Here is a 17,845-nt window from a genome sequence, read left to right as displayed (position 1 = left end):
CGGGGGGGAAGGTGCCGGTACGCCGTACCGTTGCGTACCGGCACAAAAAAAGCACTGAGTCTACATGACTTAGTACCATTGATTGTATCAAGTTGCGGAATATTTCCCTCGGGAAGAATGGTTTCACGCGTTTGAGTTTCCACATTGAGTGGAACATTTTCTTTGTTGTAGATTTCACTTGACTCTCTAGCGTGAGGTTACGGTCGATTGTTACGCCGAGAATTTTCAGGCTGTCTGAGATAGAGAGGGTGTAATCTGGGGTGTTTATGTTAGTGGGTTTGTTCGTATTGTATTGAGATGAGAGGATAAGACAATGTGTTTTTTCTGTGTTTAGTTGAAATGCATTTGCCCATGAGTTCATGATGTTTAAGCTGAGCTTGATTTCATTGGTGATTTCTGTTAGATCATGTTTGTAAGGGATGTATATTGTGACATCGTCTGCGTAGATGAAAGGGTTGAGGTCTTGGTTGGATAAGGACTTGGCTAGTGGGGTCATCATTAGGTTGAAAAGGATCAGTGATAGTGGTGATCCTTGAAGTACTCCGCAGTCTGCTTTCCATGGTGAAGATATGTTCGAGTTTGATTTCACTTGATATGTTCTAGTGGTTAGGAAACCCTTGATCCAACTAAGTACACTTCCACCAATTCCGAAGTGGTCCAGGAGTCTTAGTAGTATTTTGTGGTTTACCATGTCGAACGCACTAGACATGTTGAATTGGAGGAGAACTATGCTTTTACTTGTTGCTATTTCCTGTTTGAATTTGGCTAGGAGAGTAATTAGTACTGTTTCAGTGCTATGGATGGGGTGAAATCCTGATTGTCATTCATGTAGTATTGAGAATTTGTTTATGTAATCCGTAAGTTGTTTGGTTACCATGCTTTCCATCAGTTTGACTACCAGTGGGATAGATGCGACAGTAGTTGGTGATTTCGTTCATTTTTGAGTCATAGAGTCGTTCGTAATAGAGTCGTAGGAAAGGGAGACCCGCTAAAGTAGTGAGGATCATATCAGCTGGGGTATGTGACAGGTCCAGGACCTGTCAGGCAATGAAAAGGCATATTCCTTTTAAAAAGAGGCAGAACTACAGGTCCCATAAGGCCTTGCACCACAGCAATGGATACAATGAGTCAGGGTGGGGGCAGGGACTCCTGTAAACATCAACAGGTTGGGCCCTGTCAACAGGATGCCTCGGGAGGGGGGGGGGGACTGGCTCTTCAATCGTTGGTGGGAGGTGAAAGGATGGAATTAAAATATGGTGTTTCTCATTTAAGGGAGTGACACATACAGGGTCTGTCATGGGGAGGAATGGTTGTTTCCGTTTTAAGCCCAGAAACAGGGAAGGAAAGTTCTAAAAGGGTGGGGGCAGGGATGCCTTGCTACCACCACAAGAAACATGGCTCATATTAGGAGAGGCTAGGGAGGAGCTCAGCAGGGTCCTCCTAACTGAGAATAATAATGAATCAAGCCAACTGATAGATGTGGGGGCTACAAGGAAAGGAGAGGTTGTTGAATTTGAACTCCCTTACAAAGAGCACATTTTAATAGCTATTACAGATTCCTTGATTGCTTTTATTCTTTATGATGATGTTTTGAGTGTTTTATAATTTTTTTTTATTTACTTTGAGTAACTGACCTTTGACCCAAAGCAGGAAGCATATATAAGCACTCTTGAAAGGAAAAACAGCATTATTGCTAGAAACAGTACTTGTAATGGTGTGTGAGGCTGCCATCTTCAGGAGAGAGTTTTATGGCTATGTGAGCTGGACTTTTCAGTTTGTGTACTAAATTGCTGTACATTCACTTTTTAGCTTTGGCCAAGGTGGTGAGGTGATTTCTGAACACCATTTGGGTAGGTGTCCTTTTTTAACTCTGTATTTAATACATCGACTACTTTTTATTTAAGGTTTTCTTAATTTAATTTTTTTGCTCTGTGCTGTTATTTAGATGGGTCTGCATTTATTTTTAATACATTTAATAATGAGCTTTTATGTATGTTTGGTATTTTTATCTGTTTTTTTAATTGGTATTTATGTATTTATGTTTATTTATTTTGTGATGGGGAAGGCATGGTCCTGGTGCCCCATAGCACTTTTCTCACCAGATTTGCCCACAAGGAGTGCAGGGGCAGTTTGGACCGCAGGGAAAGGAGAATACCCAGAGCAGAGTCCCCTAGATTGGAAGGGAAGTTTCCCTGGTGGGGCTGGCAGAGCACACTGAATAGGAAAGTGCTAGTCCATAGGGCTAGTAAAGGAAAGAGGGTTATCTCCTTAAGACAGGGGGGAAGAAGGGGAATACATGCGGAAAAAGCAACCCATGTGGAAAAATTCCCGCTAGGGAGTTGGTTCCATGTAAACCAACCCTTAGGTACAGGACTCCCCCAACTTCATACTAAGGAAAGGAAGAAACACTTGAGACACCCTCAGGGAGAAGGGAATACAGTTATTCCTTCTGGGTTAGAGCCAAAGTTACCCCATTTGGCCACCAGGGGGAGACCGGAGATGAAGCCTAGTTGCCTTGGGTAAAACAAACATATATGATTCCTCCTCTGGAGGGAAGATAAGAGGGAGGGGCCATGACCTGGCCAGCTGAAAGACAGAGCGCAGCAAAGAGGAGGATGGAGCAAGCATAGGGTTACCATATGTCCGGTTTTACCCGGACGTCCTCTTTTTGAGGACATGGCTGGGCAACTGGGCGGGTTTTGCCAGCCTGCTCATTTGTCCGGATTTCCAGACAAACGGGCAGGCTGGCAGGCGGGCCTAATGGTGTCCTATCCCCTAGTCCCCTCCCCTTACCTTACTCTACTGCCCTGGTGGTATAGTGACCTCTTCGTGGCAGGAAAGAGTCCCCTCTTTCCTGCCTGGAGCACTGACCTGCATTCTCTGACTTCCCCTTGCAATGCTGACGGTCCTGGTGCCGATTCAAAATGGCTGCCGAGAATTGAAGCGGCCTCTTGAGACTTCTGCAAAAGGTAAAGGGAGGGGACTAGGGGATAGGACACCCTTAGGGGGGATGTGGGGGGGGGGCGGGGATGAAAGAGGTGGGGCATTATGTGACAGGAGGCGGGGCGGGGGTGTGACAGGGGCTGGGGCGGGGCATGTGTCCTCTTTGTGGGGGGACAAATATGGTAACCCTAAGCAAGGAGGGCAAGGAGCTCCTTCTAACAGTGAGGCCATGGATGGCCTGGACCCCCCCCCCCCCCCCCCCCAGCCCCACAGCAGAAGCTGCTGAGATGGAATGGGCGGCTTGCTAATGGACAATTCAAGGTACTGGAAAGGCAGTTGTGAGAGACCCCAGAGAGAGCAGAGCTGTGCAGTGGGAGCTGAGCTGCCAGCCTCTCAATAGTGACAGGGGCAGACTACTGAAGAAAAGCTTGTCTGGAATATTAAAAGTGTAATTGGTCAAGCCTTGTGGGAACAGTGCAAGGTTCAAAGGCTCTGAATATTGAGTTCTGTTTGTTGGAACTGTGGATTTGTTGTTTCTTTTGCTTACTGGATGTGTTGAAACACTGGTTGGTGGAAGTAAAAGATGAAAACCTGGACTGGATCACTTTGTGGCTTGACCTGAATTGGTGGAGGAAGGACACATTTGGGAGTGGTGTACAGAAGCCCGGAGAGCTAGAGGAGCACGAGACCCAGAGTTATCACAATTTATACATTGTTATTCATTTTTACTAACATGTATTTCTGTTTTATTCATTGATAGTATTAACTAATCCTTGGTATTAATAGTCTTTGATGCCGCCCTTGTCGAGCCCATGTCGAGTTTGTTTGGTTTTATTTTGGATTTCACAGAGAACAAAGTTTTTGAAGAAAATATTCCCGATTCTGATCTGCTCATTTCTTCCGCCAGAGAAGGGGAGAAGCCCGGGGAAGAGGGCTGTCTACAGCCACAGCAGATGGACAAATTGGGCTGACAATCCTGGGGTATGGACCCCCTAAGCAGAAGCAAAAAGGTAGGTCAAAGGAAAAGTACTTACCTTAATGGATTACTGGGGGGGGGGGGGGGGGGAGTTTTACAATTTTGGACTAAGCTTTGAAGTTTGGATTTTGATGCATTTCTTTTGAACTGAGATTAATAGCTGGAGAACAGGACTGTAAGGCCAAGTTGAGTGTTGGCTGTTCAAAAAAAGGGCTCAGTATCAATGCTTTTGCTAGCTTGTAAAGAAGTGTTTTGAAGAAAGAATTATTCCCACAGAGCTGGTTAGAGGATGCTAAGGGAGGCTAATCTGTATTAAGTTGACTGTAGAGAGAGCCTAATTTGCATATTCCCCCCAAACTCTAATCAAGTTTTGTTCTTGTTGAAGTAGAGGGGCCAGAAGGCTCTAGAACAGGTTTTCTCATGGGCGAACGAACGCATTTCAACTAAAACTTAACACAGAAAAAACACATTGCTCATCCTCTCATCCCAATACAACATGAACAACCCCACCAACATAATCACCCTAGATCACAACCTCCCTATCTCAGACAGCCTAAAAATTCTCCGTAATCTCACACTGGAGAGCCAAGTGAAAGTCACAACAAAGAAAATGTTCCACTCAATGTGGAAGCTCAAATGAGTAAAACCATTTTTCCTCGAGGGAAATATTTCGTAACTTGGTACAAACCATGGTACTAAGTCAGCTAGACTACTGCAAAGGAATCTACGCGGGATGCAAAGAACAAATCCTAAAGAAAGTTCAAACTGCTCAAAACACAGCAGCCAGGCTTATATTTGGAAAAATGAGATTCGAAAGCGCCAAACCCCTATGAGAAAAACTGCACTGGCTGCCAATCAAAGAACGCATTGCATTCAAAATCTGCACCATATTTCATAAATCATCTACGGAGATGCCCCGGGATACATGACAGACCTCATAGACCTACCAACCAGAAACGTATCAAGATCTACACGAACATACCTAAATCTCCACCACCCAAGCTGCAAAGGACTCAAATACAAATCAACCTATTCTTCCAGCTTTTCCTATATAAGTACACAACTATGGAATGCATTATCAAGCACTGTGAAAACAACAAACAACCACCTAAATTTCTTAACTCTTCCCCTTACGATTCCCTAACGTATTTGCAACACATGAGCTGTACTCTACTACAACATCACTCTGTATTTGTTCATACCGATATTGACGATTGCCTGTATGGTACTATGTAAGCCACATTGAGCCTGCAAATAGGTGGGAAAATGTGGGATACAAATGTGACAAATAAATAAATAAATAAAACCCAGTCCTTGGGACACAGCTAGCCAGTCAGGTTTTCAGGATATCTACAATGAATATGTATAAAATAGATTTGCATACAATGGAAGTTGGGCATGCAAATTTATCTCATGCATATTCATTGTGGGTATCCTGAAAACCTGACTGGCTGTGTGTTCCAAGGATTGGAATGAGAAACCGTGCGACTTGTTCCTGACCAAAAGAAAGCGAGGGTGCTGGATGAAAGAAGTTCAGGTGAAGAAACTTGGGAAGTCACTCACTCTGACTTCACAGGTGACTGACAAGAAGGACTACTGCTGTTCACCAGTAGGTAGAAGTTGACTGCCTCTGAGTCTTTATTAGAAGCAGAGTTCCTCACTGTTGCTCTGAAAGATTGCTGGTTGGGGATTTTGTCAAAATTTTGTGGCAGTGGTTGCTATTGGCCAAAGGGTCTCATCACAGTGAGCACTAGTCACATACCTCTCTTATAGCCCAGCATCTCCCCTGCTCTTCCCGTAGGAGCAATGCAAGTGCTACTGCAGCACAATAAAGAGCACTATGCCCAGCCATCCATGTGACTATATGGACCTACATGACAAACATTGTCCTACAAATATGGCACTATCCAGCATTAAGAACCTGATTGTAATGTGCAAATTTAGACATTTCCTCTGTAAAGACTCTAAGACATTGTAGAGACAAGTCTAATTGAAGAATAACAACTCTTGTTTACTATACAGAAGCTGCTGATAAAGGACAGTGTTATCAGCACTGATACAGGTTATTATCAAAATTGATGTCAATGCAACAAGCTGTTATCAGAATTTACATCAATGCAGGACACTTGGAGTGTGACATTTGTGAGCACTTGGCCCAGAGGTGGCCATGTGAGAATCACTCAACCACCTCTGGGTAGACCGAGTCCCCTCAGAACTAAGAGTACTCCCAAGAACTGGACTGGACCACAAGTGGAGATGAACTGAGGCAGCTTTATTAGTAGCAAAAAAGCACAAGGCTAAAAGGGTAGCCAAATGGCACAGAAAGGAAAACAGGCAGCCTAGCTATACAGTCTAACCTAGCTGAGGCAAGGCAAACATAAAACATAGAATAAAGTAAAGTAGAACAGCCTAGCTGTATAGGGAAATCAAACATAAGCAGCCTAGCTGCGCATCTCAATACTAGCGGACACAATGCAAAGCATAAAGTATACAGTAAAGGTAAAGTAGAACAGCCTTGCTGTATAGGGAAATCAAACATAAGCAGCTTCGCTGCACATCTCAATACTAGCAGAGCAATGCAAACATATGGCATATAGTAGAACACAATAGAGCAGGCAAAGGGCCCGCCCTAGCAGGACAAAGACAGGCAATACTTGGCTGACAGAGGTAACACCGCTAGTGGTTAAGAAAAGGATTCATTCTGTCAGTACATTCAGATGAGCCGCTGAACAGCCGCAGCCAGCTCCCTCAAGCAAACATATGGCATATAGTAGAACACAATAGACTAGGCAAAGGGCCCGCCCGAGCGGGACAAAGACAAACAGGCAATACTTGACTGACAGAGGTAACACCGTTAGTGGTTAAGAAAAGGGTTCATTCTGTCAGTACACTCAGATGAGCCGCTGAACAACCACAGCCAGCTCCCTCAAACCCAGAGTGGAGCAGAAGCAAAACAAAGGGAAAAGAAAGAGTCTCTTGAGGACCTGCACTGCAGGTAGAGGCAAAAGTGGGCCACACCACTTACTGAAGACAAGGGATGTCACCTAAGACAGGCAAACAGTCACTGAGGCGCCCGAGCAGAATGCTCCCAAGGCAGGCAAGATAAAGTAACAAAGCCTGAGCCAACGCTTCCAAGGCAAGCAAGGTGAAGAAGCCAAACCTGAGCCCATGCTCCTAAGGCAGAAGACTAAACGGCCCAGCATAGCAACCAAGGGCCAGTAACAGCCCATGCGGACCCCTCCGCGCTCCAAGCACTGCTCCCTCGTCCAGAGATGCCTCGAGATATGGCCTCAGCCGCTGCACCTGCAGCACTCCCCGTCATCAAGCCCATACAGTCCTAAACACAGCATAAAGCCACTCGCTGCATACAGTGACCAAGGACTCACAGTGGGCAACAGGAAACTCAGTTGAGGCATGGAAGGCTCTGGACTCACAGGCTTGGCAGGCAGGCTTCACTGAACCAAAGCAAAGCTTTTACTCCTCAGGACTACCAGGCTTGAAGACAGACTTCCACTGGAACACAGCATAAGGAGAAAGCTGTAGCAAAGCTTTACCTGTCAGGACTACCTGGCTTGGAAGCAGACTTCCACTGGAACACAGCATAAGGAGAAAGTTGTAGGCAAAGTTTCAGGCCATGGCCTCGCAAAGAAACAGAAGTTGGAACTAGCAGCGCCCAGGCAGGCGAGGACCCAGTCAAGGATAATTGCCAGAACACTGAGCACACTCAGAAGTCAGCTTAAGAAGTGCTCAGTGCTGATGACATCACCAGCTTGGCCTCCATCACTCTACAGTGACCCCACAGGTCACTGACTGGAACTGCAGGGAATTTTAGAAGGAGGAACAGGACACAGGAACAGACGAGCAAGGCACGGACGTTGCTGACGACGACCGTGATGTGGAGCTACTTGTTTATGTTCTTCAAGGATAGAACATTCATCAGCAATAGAGAGAAGGCTCCTGATTTCTCCATAAAAGAGAGCTCTTATCAGACCTAGGGGGCTGTGTATCAAAATCACATCCAAGGGGTACAATCTATGTTGGACCAGATGGACATTGGAGGAATATGCTGATATCTGAAGGACGTGGAAAATGAGCCAGCAGATCAGTATAATATCCAAAATAGTTTATTAAAGATATCGTATGTTAGACAGTTGCCCGACACAGGCCGTGTTTCGCCCAAAGAAGGGCTGCGTCAGGGGCTAGTCTGTATCTTTACGAATAAGAACAATTACATGTACCGAGGAAACTGAGCTCTTTTACAATAGGGGTCTGTAACCTCTGGCCTTGGGGATCATGCTGTCTTACAGTAAAAGCCTGGAAATTCGGAACCAGGGGCCTGCGGTCTCTTTTACAGCCCAGGAGAGCCCATGTTCTCCTGTCATACAGTCAGAAACTCTTACCTTGCAGCTGTGCTCTTTACAGCGAGAGGAGGAGGGAATGGGTGAGAGGAGCAGCAGTAGAGTATTAAGATATCAGCTTGTATGTTTCTTTTCTTCAGTTAACCCTTCCTGTTTCCCATATGGAACCTTTTTTTGGAAGGAAGGATATGCATCCTCTCATCACCAGGTCCTCCCTCAGTATTCTGCGTAGCTGCCTGTGCTTTATTCAGGCAAAGCCACATACTGCTGGTGTCAGAATGGATTAGCTCCCCAAAGCTCAAAAAACAGTCTGGAAAAGGCCTTTGTTAACAGAGCTGAAAGACCCTCCCCCCCACAAGCAGGTCTAGGTTAAAGAGAGGCATTATGAGTAATATGTGCAGATGTGTAACTATTCAATCATAAATCATATTTTTGTCAAATTCATGCATTGTAATTTAAGCTAAGCATGTATATTTAGATTGTTTTCTGCCTAAGTTTGAAAATAGGTAAGATATAAGCATTTTATAAATTAATAAATTAACATAAAACATGCTAGCTCATTTCTTCTCTCACTCTTGCCTCAATGCTCAGAAGCAAATGCAGGCACTGGAGGCCGTTAGTGCTGGATTAGCACCCATGAAATGCTCAGAGCCAATGAGCGTGTCAGTGTGTAAGCAAATGCATACAAAAGAGGGCCTCCTGAATTCCTCCCGAGCGGACAGAGTGCCAACAAGGCTGCTCCTCCCATAGCAAACCCTATGCCATTTTGCTGCTGGCGTTAAGGTTGTGCTGAGCGGGGGAGAAATAGGGAGACCAGTGCTGCTGGCCGTCACTAGCCCTAGTGGTCCAGTGGACCCCAGACCCCACCCCCCAAACACAGAAGGGCCTGGTGGTTTGTGTGTTGCGTCTGTGAGTGCTTTCTAGGAACTGTGGGACCACTGGGAGCATGGCCCCAGTAACCTAAAAATTACTGGGGATAACTTGAGAGTGGGAGACTTGCCCAGAGGCGGTTGGGACCCAGTTGGTGGGAGGAGGGTGCTAGTGTAGAGCACAAGCGGCAGGTGCAGGCTGACCTGAGCTGTGCAGGGGATAGACCCTCTAAGTGACCACAAGGTTAGCTCCAGGTGAGTGGCTAGGTGTGTCGTCGTAGGCCTTTGTCTTTATTTTTGGTGGCAGCGGTGGGATTGTCAGGCTCAGTGTATGGAGTGAGGATCATCATCCACCGAATGGTTGAGTTTTTTGGTTTTTTTTTTTAAATCTGTAACCTTCAGATACAGAGCACAGTAAATGAGTGCAGCAGTAACAGGGTACTTCCCCATTCAGTTTTTTTTTTTTTGTTGTGGTAGAAGATTAGCAGTGTGCTGATGGCAACTGAGAATGGCCGTCGGACACCGGATATGTCTGTCCTAACACCAGAGTGATTGGATGACCTCAGCAAGGAGGAGCTGCAGGACTCTACCTCTCCACACCTGAAATCTCAGCCGAAATCCAGGCCAAAGTATCAGCCTGCCTGTCTGACATTGCTGCCTGGATGTCTCAGCGCTGTCTGAAACTAAACATGACCAAGACTGAGCTTCTTATCTTTTCCCCTAAACCAACCTTTCCTCCTCCCCCATTCTCTATTTCTGTGGATAACACTCTGATCCTTCCTGTCTCATCAGCTCGTATCCTTGGGGTCATCTTCGACTCCTCCCTCTCTGCACATATTCAACAGACTGCTAAAACCTGTCGTTTCTTTCTCTATAATATCAGCAAAATTTGCCCTTTCCTTTCTAAGCACACTACCAGAACCCTCATCCACACTCTCATCACCTCTCGCTTAGACAATTGCAACTTGCTTCTCACAGGTCTCCCACTTAGCCATCTCTCTCCTCTTCAGTCTGTTCAAAATTCTGCTGCACAACTAATATTCCGCCAGTGTCGTTATGCTCATATTAGCCCTCTCCTCAAGTCACTTCACTGGCTCCCTATCCGTTTCCGCATACAGTTCAAACTCCTCTTATTGACCTATAAGTGCATTCACTGTGCAGCTCCTCAGTAACTCTCCACTCTCATCGCTCCCTACATTCCTCCCCGGGAACTCCGTTCACTGGGTAAATCTCTCTTATCTGCACCCTTCTCCTCCACCGCTAACTCCAGACTCCGTTCCTTTTATCTTACTGCACCATATGCCTGGAATAGACTTTCTGAGCCAGTACGTCAAGCTCCATCTCTGGCTGTCTTCAAATCTAAGCTAAAAGCCGTCAAAGCATTAGTTACTGGTCCAGTGTTGACTGCACCAGATTATCATCAAATATTTGTACTACAGACGGATGCCTCAATATATGGCATTGGGACGGTAACTCAGCCGAGTGAATAGCAGAGGCGAGAAGCACCAGATTGTGTACCTGAGTTACAAGCTCCTAAACGGAGAGGTAGCATGTCTGGTCTTAGTGTGGGCTCTTAAGAAACTGCAATCATATATGTATGGGCGAGACTTTACTATCATCATACGTTACAAGATGTATGAGGAGAGACTTGCGGACCTGAACATGTATACCCTGGAGGAAAGAAGAAACAGGGGTGATATGATACAGACGTTCAAATATTTTAAAGGTATTAATCCGCAAACGAACCTTTTCCGGAGATGGGAAGGCGGTTAGAACGAGAGGGCATAAAATGAGATTGAAGGGGGCAGACTCAAGAAGAATGTCAGGAAGTATTTTTTCACAGAGAGGGTGGTGGATGCTTGGAATGCCCTCCCGCGGGAGGTGGTGCGGATGAAAACGGTAACGGAATTCAAACATGCGTGGGATAAACATAAATGAATCCTGTGCAGAAGGAAGGGATCCTCAGGAGCTTAGCCTAGAATGGGTGGCAGAGCTGGTGATTGGGAGGCGGGGCTAGTGCTGGGCAGACTTATACGGTCTGTGCCAGAGCCGGTGGTGGGAGACAGGGATAGTGCTGGGCAGTGTTTAATTACCCCTCTATAGACCCCCGTGGGATCCTTCCACACGGAGGTGTACAGAGGGTTTGTTCTTCTGAGATCTTTTTAACCACCTCCCTGAATTCCTGTGAGACCCCTTCCCATGGGTATCGCTGTTGGGGAGGCATCAGAAGGCTCAGTTCGAATCTTATTCCCATGACCACAGCTTTCTGTCTCTTTGGATCTAAATGAATCTTTGGCTATTTATGTTCAGTGAGAAATCTTACTTGTGTGTGTGTGTTAGTTTGCAAAACAGATAGAAGATAGAGAATAAATTGAGCAAGGACAGAAAACAGTGTAGTTAAAGAAATAGTCTTTTTATTCTTACCAAATCAGACTTTAATCAGATACATTCATCAGACAAATTCTGGATTCAGCTGACTGGAGCTCTGCGTCCTAGATGCGTTGGGGAGAACCTCCAACGATCTATCTGATGCCCTCTCTTATATAGTATCTGGTCCTAATACAAGTCTATGGAGAGGGATTTTTTTCTCTAATCTTGCTTAATCTATGAGTCATGCCCTCCGGTCAGGTGCCCCTCTTTCCGTTTAGCTATTGCAAGTTATTGTGCAATTTCCTTTTTTGTAAACACTTCCCTAGATACGGACATCCAAACATCCAAACATTAGCTATTGCAAGCTATTGTGTAATTTCCTTTTTGTAACACTTTGTTCTTATGAAGATATCTAAATATGGATATATCAATTTCATAACATCTTGTGATCTGGGTGCCAACTTTTTAAAGACAGACTCCGTGTTATGAACCAAACTTCTTATCATTTCTGTCTTTAATTTCTACATCATGTGTGTTACACTCAATTGGAAGTAGCACCAGGTTTCATTAGAACTCACCAAGCAGTCCTTGCTCTTGCAGGCTCTCTGCTATAAGGCCATCATCTTGTTATCAGGCCTAGTCAGTGCTTTTCAGCTGTTTAAAGCTATGTAGCTTGGCCCACCACTATTCCAGTGGATAGGTCTTAAGCTAGAACACATATTAACTTGCAGGAAAGCAAGTCCTTGCTCAGCCAGTCATAGATTTTTAAACCTAGCTGGTATTTTTACAGCCTGAGTCCTAAAATCTGGCCTTCCACCCTTCCGGTGGGCATCCAGTGAGGGCCTCTTGCTGTACTATAATTATACAGCAGACTTATACGGTCTGTGCCAGAGCTGGTGGTGGGAGGCGGGACTGGTAGTTGGGAGGCGGGGATAGTGCTGGGCAGACTTATAGGGTCTGTGCCAGAGCTGGTGGTTGGGAGGCGGGGATAGGGCTGGCCAGACTTATACGGTCTGTGCACTGAAGAGGACAGTACAAATAAAAAAGTAGCACATATGAATTTATCTTCTTGGGCAGACTGGATGGACCGTGCAGGTCTTTTTCTGCCGTCATCTACTATGTTACTATGTAATTACAAATTGCATATCAGGACAAGGAAAAAAGGAAGAATAAAAAACCAGCACAAACAGTGTGTCCTGTAGTGTTTCCAAATCACCAGTGAGTAGTCTGCTACAAAAGCTGGAAAAACAGCTTTTGTAGCAGACTACTCACTGGTGATTTGGAAACACTAAAGGACACGCTGTTTGTGCTGGTTTTTTATTTTTATTTTTCCTTGTCCTGATATGCAATTTGTAATTGTTCTTATTCATAAAGATACAGACTAGCCCCTGACGAAGCCCTTCTTTGGGCGAAACACGGCCTGTGTCGGGCAACTGTCTAACATACGGTATCTTTAATAAACTATTTTGGATATTATACTGATCTGCTGGCTCATTTTCCACGTTGGACTTTGCAGATCATTTGCCTTGCTGTTTTCTGGATATGTGAAGGACTACATCAGGTTGTATATGTGCCATGTATCTTTGTAACAGTACTCTGAGATTAGAGTGACTCTTTATACTCTAGAGTCTAGCTAGGGGTTTACATAACTTTACTCCAAGCTATTTCTGTAATAGGATTGTCTTCGGCTTTATTCCTTTTTACTTTATGTCATTTGCTGCTACTGTAAATAAAATAAGACCCTATTTTTATAAATTTGGAGTGTGGAGTTAGTTTCTTCTACTATTTTTGTGCAGTGGGCATGGGTCTAAGGATAAGGGGTGATAAATTTACTCCTGACAGTGTACTTACTAATGTTAGTTTTGTTTGGGTCCCATTTCTGTCATAATTTACACTAAGTGTCAGGTACACTAATAACACCCCAAAAAAGAGTGTTATCTGTTTTCTGTCCACATTCCCAACCCCATCCCTTAGCCCACAGCTTCACAAATTTCAACAGCAGTCAGACCAGACTTTGTTTCTTTCTGGCTTTAAGCTAAATCACCAGATTTCAAAATGTGAGGATTATATATTTATTACTCATTAATCACAGCTCTTAAATTGAATTACATTTACTAGTCTCTCATAATTTCTTCAGACACTCTTAAGGTTATCAATAGAAATCAAACAAAATAAATCATGGAAAAAAAAATAAGATGATACCTTTTTATTGGACATAACTTAATACATTCTTGATTAGCTTTCGAAGGTTGCCCTTCTTCGTCAGATCGGAAATAAGCAAATGTGCTAGCTGACAGTGTATATAAGTGAAAACATTCAAGCATTACTATGACAGTCTGACAGGGTGGGAGGATGGGGTGGGTCGGAGGTATGCATGGGGACATCAAAGCATATCATTGATATTCTAACAGGATGGGTGTGGATAGGTGAGAGGTGGGGTGATCAACAGAGACATACAGCTTTATGTTTATAATGGGCTAGGAACCCAGATCCTTGTTAAGTCCTTTCTGTTGGGTGTTAAAATATTCAATCATTCTGACTTCAAAGGTCTTATGTTCTTGTATGGTTTTAAAGTTACCTTTCAGGATTCTCACTGTGAAGTCACTGGTACAGTGTCCTGGTCCTGTAAAATGTTGACCAACAGGTGTGGGAACCCTACTGGCACCAGCATTGTTCATGTGATGTCTATGTAAATTGAATCTTGTCTTAAGCATCTGGCCTGTTTCTCCAATAAAGCATCCTTCCTTACATTTTTTACACTGAATGATATATACCACATTGGAAGATGAGCAAGTGAAAGATCCCTTTATGTTGAATATCTTTCCTTTGTGGATGACTTTGGGGTCCTGTGAAATATTTTGGCATAGTTTGCAACTGGATAAATTACTGGGAAGTGTGCCCTTCTGTTCCTTTTCAGTCTGTGATGGAAGTTTACTTCTGATTAGCTTGTGTTTTAAGTTGGGTGGCTGTCGGAAGGCCAGTCATCCACAAAGGAAAGATATTCAACATAAAGGGATCTTTCACTTGCTCATCTTCCAATGTGGCATATATCATTCAGTGTAAAAAATGTAAGGAAGGATGCTATATTGGAGAAACAGGCCAGATGCTTAAGACAAGATTCAATTTACATAGACATCACATGAACAATGCTGGTGCCAGTAGGGTTCCCACACCTGTTGGTCAACATTTTACAGGACCAGGACACTGTACCAGTGACTTCACAGTGAGAATCCTGAAAGGTAACTTTAAAACCATACAAGAACGTAAGACCTTTGAAATCAGAATGATTGAATATTTTAACACCCAACAGAAAGGACTTAACAAGGATCTGGGGTTCCTAGCCCATTATAAACCATAAAGCTGTATGTCTCTGTTGATCACCCCACCCCTCACCTATCCACACCCATCCTGTTAGAATATCAATGATATGCTTTGATATCCCCATGCATACCTCCGACCCACCCCCATCCTCCCACCCTGTCAGACTGTCATAGTAATGCTTGAATGTTTTCACTTATATACACTGTCAGCTAGCACATTTGCTTATTTCCGATCTGACAAAGAAGGACAACCTTCGAAAGCTAACCAAGAAATGTATTAAGTTATGTTCAATAAAAAAGGTATCATCTTATTTTCTTTTCCATGTTTTATTTTGTTTGATTTCTATTGATAACCTTAAGAGTGGACTAACACGGCTACCACACTCCTCTACTTCAGACACTCTAAACTTTGGCAATTTTATTAAAGGAAATGTTCTAGAACAGTATTTTCACAAATCACTCATCCTTACTACCCAAGCAGAATATAGTGGAACTAGAAAAGATTCAGAGAAGGAAAACAAAAATGATATATAGCATACAACACCTCCCTTATGAAGGGAGGCTACACAGGAAAGGGCTTTTCAGCTGGCAGAGAAGACAGCTGAGAGGGGATATAAGACGTTTATAAAATTATGAGCTGACTGGGGTGAAATGGTTTAAATAGGGAAATATTTTTTAACCTTTCAAACAGTAACAAAATAAGAGTTCAGTCCATGAAACTAATGGCTACCAGACTGAAAACAGATTTACAAAGCTTTTTCTTTTTTTCATTCAGCAAATAATTAAGCTGTGGAATCTGTTGCTGGATGATATGGTCAATGTGACTAACATAGGGGATTCAAAAGAGGTATGGAAAAGTTTCTGGAGGAAAAGTCCATAAAAATTATTATCCAGGTAAACTTGGAAGAAGCCTTTGCTTATTCCAGGAAATGGACAATGAGAAGGACTAATTCATGAATCAGTCCTTTGGTTACACGTTCATTTGCATTTCTCAGCACCCACACACACTCCTCTTGTTTTTTTACCAAATAAAAAGCAATCAGAATTTCACTCCCCAGCTCTGTCCACATCAAACACAGCTGAAAATGAAATATAAGATTTCCTACCTAAATGGACTTTCTTATGTCCAGCTGTCTGTCCCCCAAACTCTAACGCCTCAACTAAAATTAGCTTACTGCTTGAGGCATCAGCTGTCTCCAGGCCTCCTGTCATGTACACTTTCTTGCAGGCATGTACTCCTCCTCAATGTATATGCTCAGCACAAATTTTCAACCAGCAACATTTACAGGTTTTAAACAATCACTGCTATTTATTTGTATTACTCCCCAGTCTCACTTGCATACCTCTTCCAAACTTCTTTTTAATTTTGAACACATTAAGCTCACCCTGACTTAACAGTCCTCACCAGTAGACACATATATAGCACTAGCTCTAGTCTCCAAAACAGCTTCAGCCCAGACAGAATCTATTTCCATGAAATCAAAACAGTAACAATGCTTCAAATTTAGTGGCTACACAACTGGCAGATAGCAAACTGAAAAATTTCAAGCTTTTGCTTGAAAAGTAAGTGCATAGATATGAAAATGTAATCTAAATGGTTCTTCCCTTCTCCAACCTAAACACACCCCTAGAAATGAGGCTGAAAGTCCAAATGTGACAGCTGTGCAGGCTTTGAGCCTCATTTAAGGAGGGCAATTTTCAAACAGCAGGTCTACGTGGATAAAACAGTTTTTATCTGTGGAAATTGCTTTGAAAATTGACCACAAAATAAAGTATCCAGTGTTGTAAATACTTACGCAGTGTTTTCATACAAGTACCTGACAATCACCCAGGGGACAACAAATAGGACAGGAGCGCCTGCACAGAACAGAGAAAAGTAGAAGTGGGTCAGAGCTGGTGGTAGGAACCTTACCCCCCAAGAGCTTACAGTCACTGTGGAATAAATCAGGGGCGTAGCCAGACAACAGATTTTGGGTGGGCCTAGGCAAGAATTGGGTGGGCACCAAGTGTTCTTCCCCCCCCCCCCCCCCCCCAAAGAAAAAAAAATGATTTCAGCTGGTGGGAAAACACTTCTTTCCACCTTGGTAGCAGGCATGCACTGAAAACTGAGCATGTGCAGGTGCCAGTGTTGTGGACAGTAGCATTTTCATTACCATCAGGGGGAAATCTTCAGCTGGTGGAGCTTGGGATTCCAACCAGTTACCACTAAACATATGCTACTGTTGGGTGGGCCTGAGCCATAAATGGGTGGGCCCTGGCCCACCCAAGCCCACCTGTGGCTACGCCACTGGAATAAATAAGGAGGCGGAAATCCTCCTCCTCATTGCAGCTGAGATATGTGTTCTGTCTATGTGTGTATGTGTTTGTTTGTATGTAGGTGTCAGGGGGGAGGGGGAGGAATTTGTATATAGTATGGATAGGATACTCACTTAACCCCTGGTTAACTGATCAGGTGGTTCCAGACATGGATTTTCCCCATTGTACACACAGGGTTATAGTTCTGATTTTCTTAGATCATTGGGAAAAAAAATCAGAGCTATAAGATCATATATGCCATGGAACAAAACCAGGACTAGATTAGCCTATTCAGTTGATCTTGAGTGAGGTGACACAGGGATCCTTTTACTAAGCCACGGAAAAAAGTGGCCTGCGGTAGTGGCGGCGCTTGTATTGGGTGCGCATCAGGCCAGTTTTTACTGTGTCTGCAAAAAAGGGCTTTTTTTAATGGGACGGGAAAAGGGTATGCGGTAAAACTGAAACTGGCGTGTTTCCAAAACCAGCCTGAGCCCTTAACGCCACCCATTAATCTAGCAATAAGGGCCATTACGTCAAGCTCCATCCCTGGCTGCCTTCAAATCCGGGCTAAAGGCCTACCTGTTTGATGCTGCTTTTGATTCCTAATTTGTCACTTGCTAGTAACCTTTATCTTGTCTTCCTTTTTTCAATATCCCCTTTTCCCTGTGTCCTATCTGTCTGTCCTACCCTTATCCCTTATTTGTCCTGTCTGTC

General features: G+C 44.0%; 1 protein-coding gene across 1 annotated transcript in view; it reads right to left on the bottom strand.

The window, feature by feature from the left end:
* Positions 1–17,845, bottom strand: part of GIPR (gastric inhibitory polypeptide receptor) — a 246,513-nt gene that overhangs the window by 70,243 nt on the left and 158,425 nt on the right. Inside the window, exon 10 of the mRNA XM_030219790.1 lies at positions 16,633–16,693. Within this exon, the coding sequence (XP_030075650.1) occupies positions 16,633–16,693 (61 nt within the window). The remainder of the gene's footprint in view (positions 1–16,632; positions 16,694–17,845) is intronic.

Source organism: Microcaecilia unicolor, chromosome 11, assembly GCF_901765095.1.
Source record: "Microcaecilia unicolor chromosome 11, aMicUni1.1, whole genome shotgun sequence".
NCBI classification, from domain to species: domain Eukaryota; kingdom Metazoa; phylum Chordata; class Amphibia; order Gymnophiona; family Siphonopidae; genus Microcaecilia; species Microcaecilia unicolor.
Note: the sequence above shows the minus strand (reverse complement) of the source record. Positions and strands in the feature narration are given on the sequence as shown.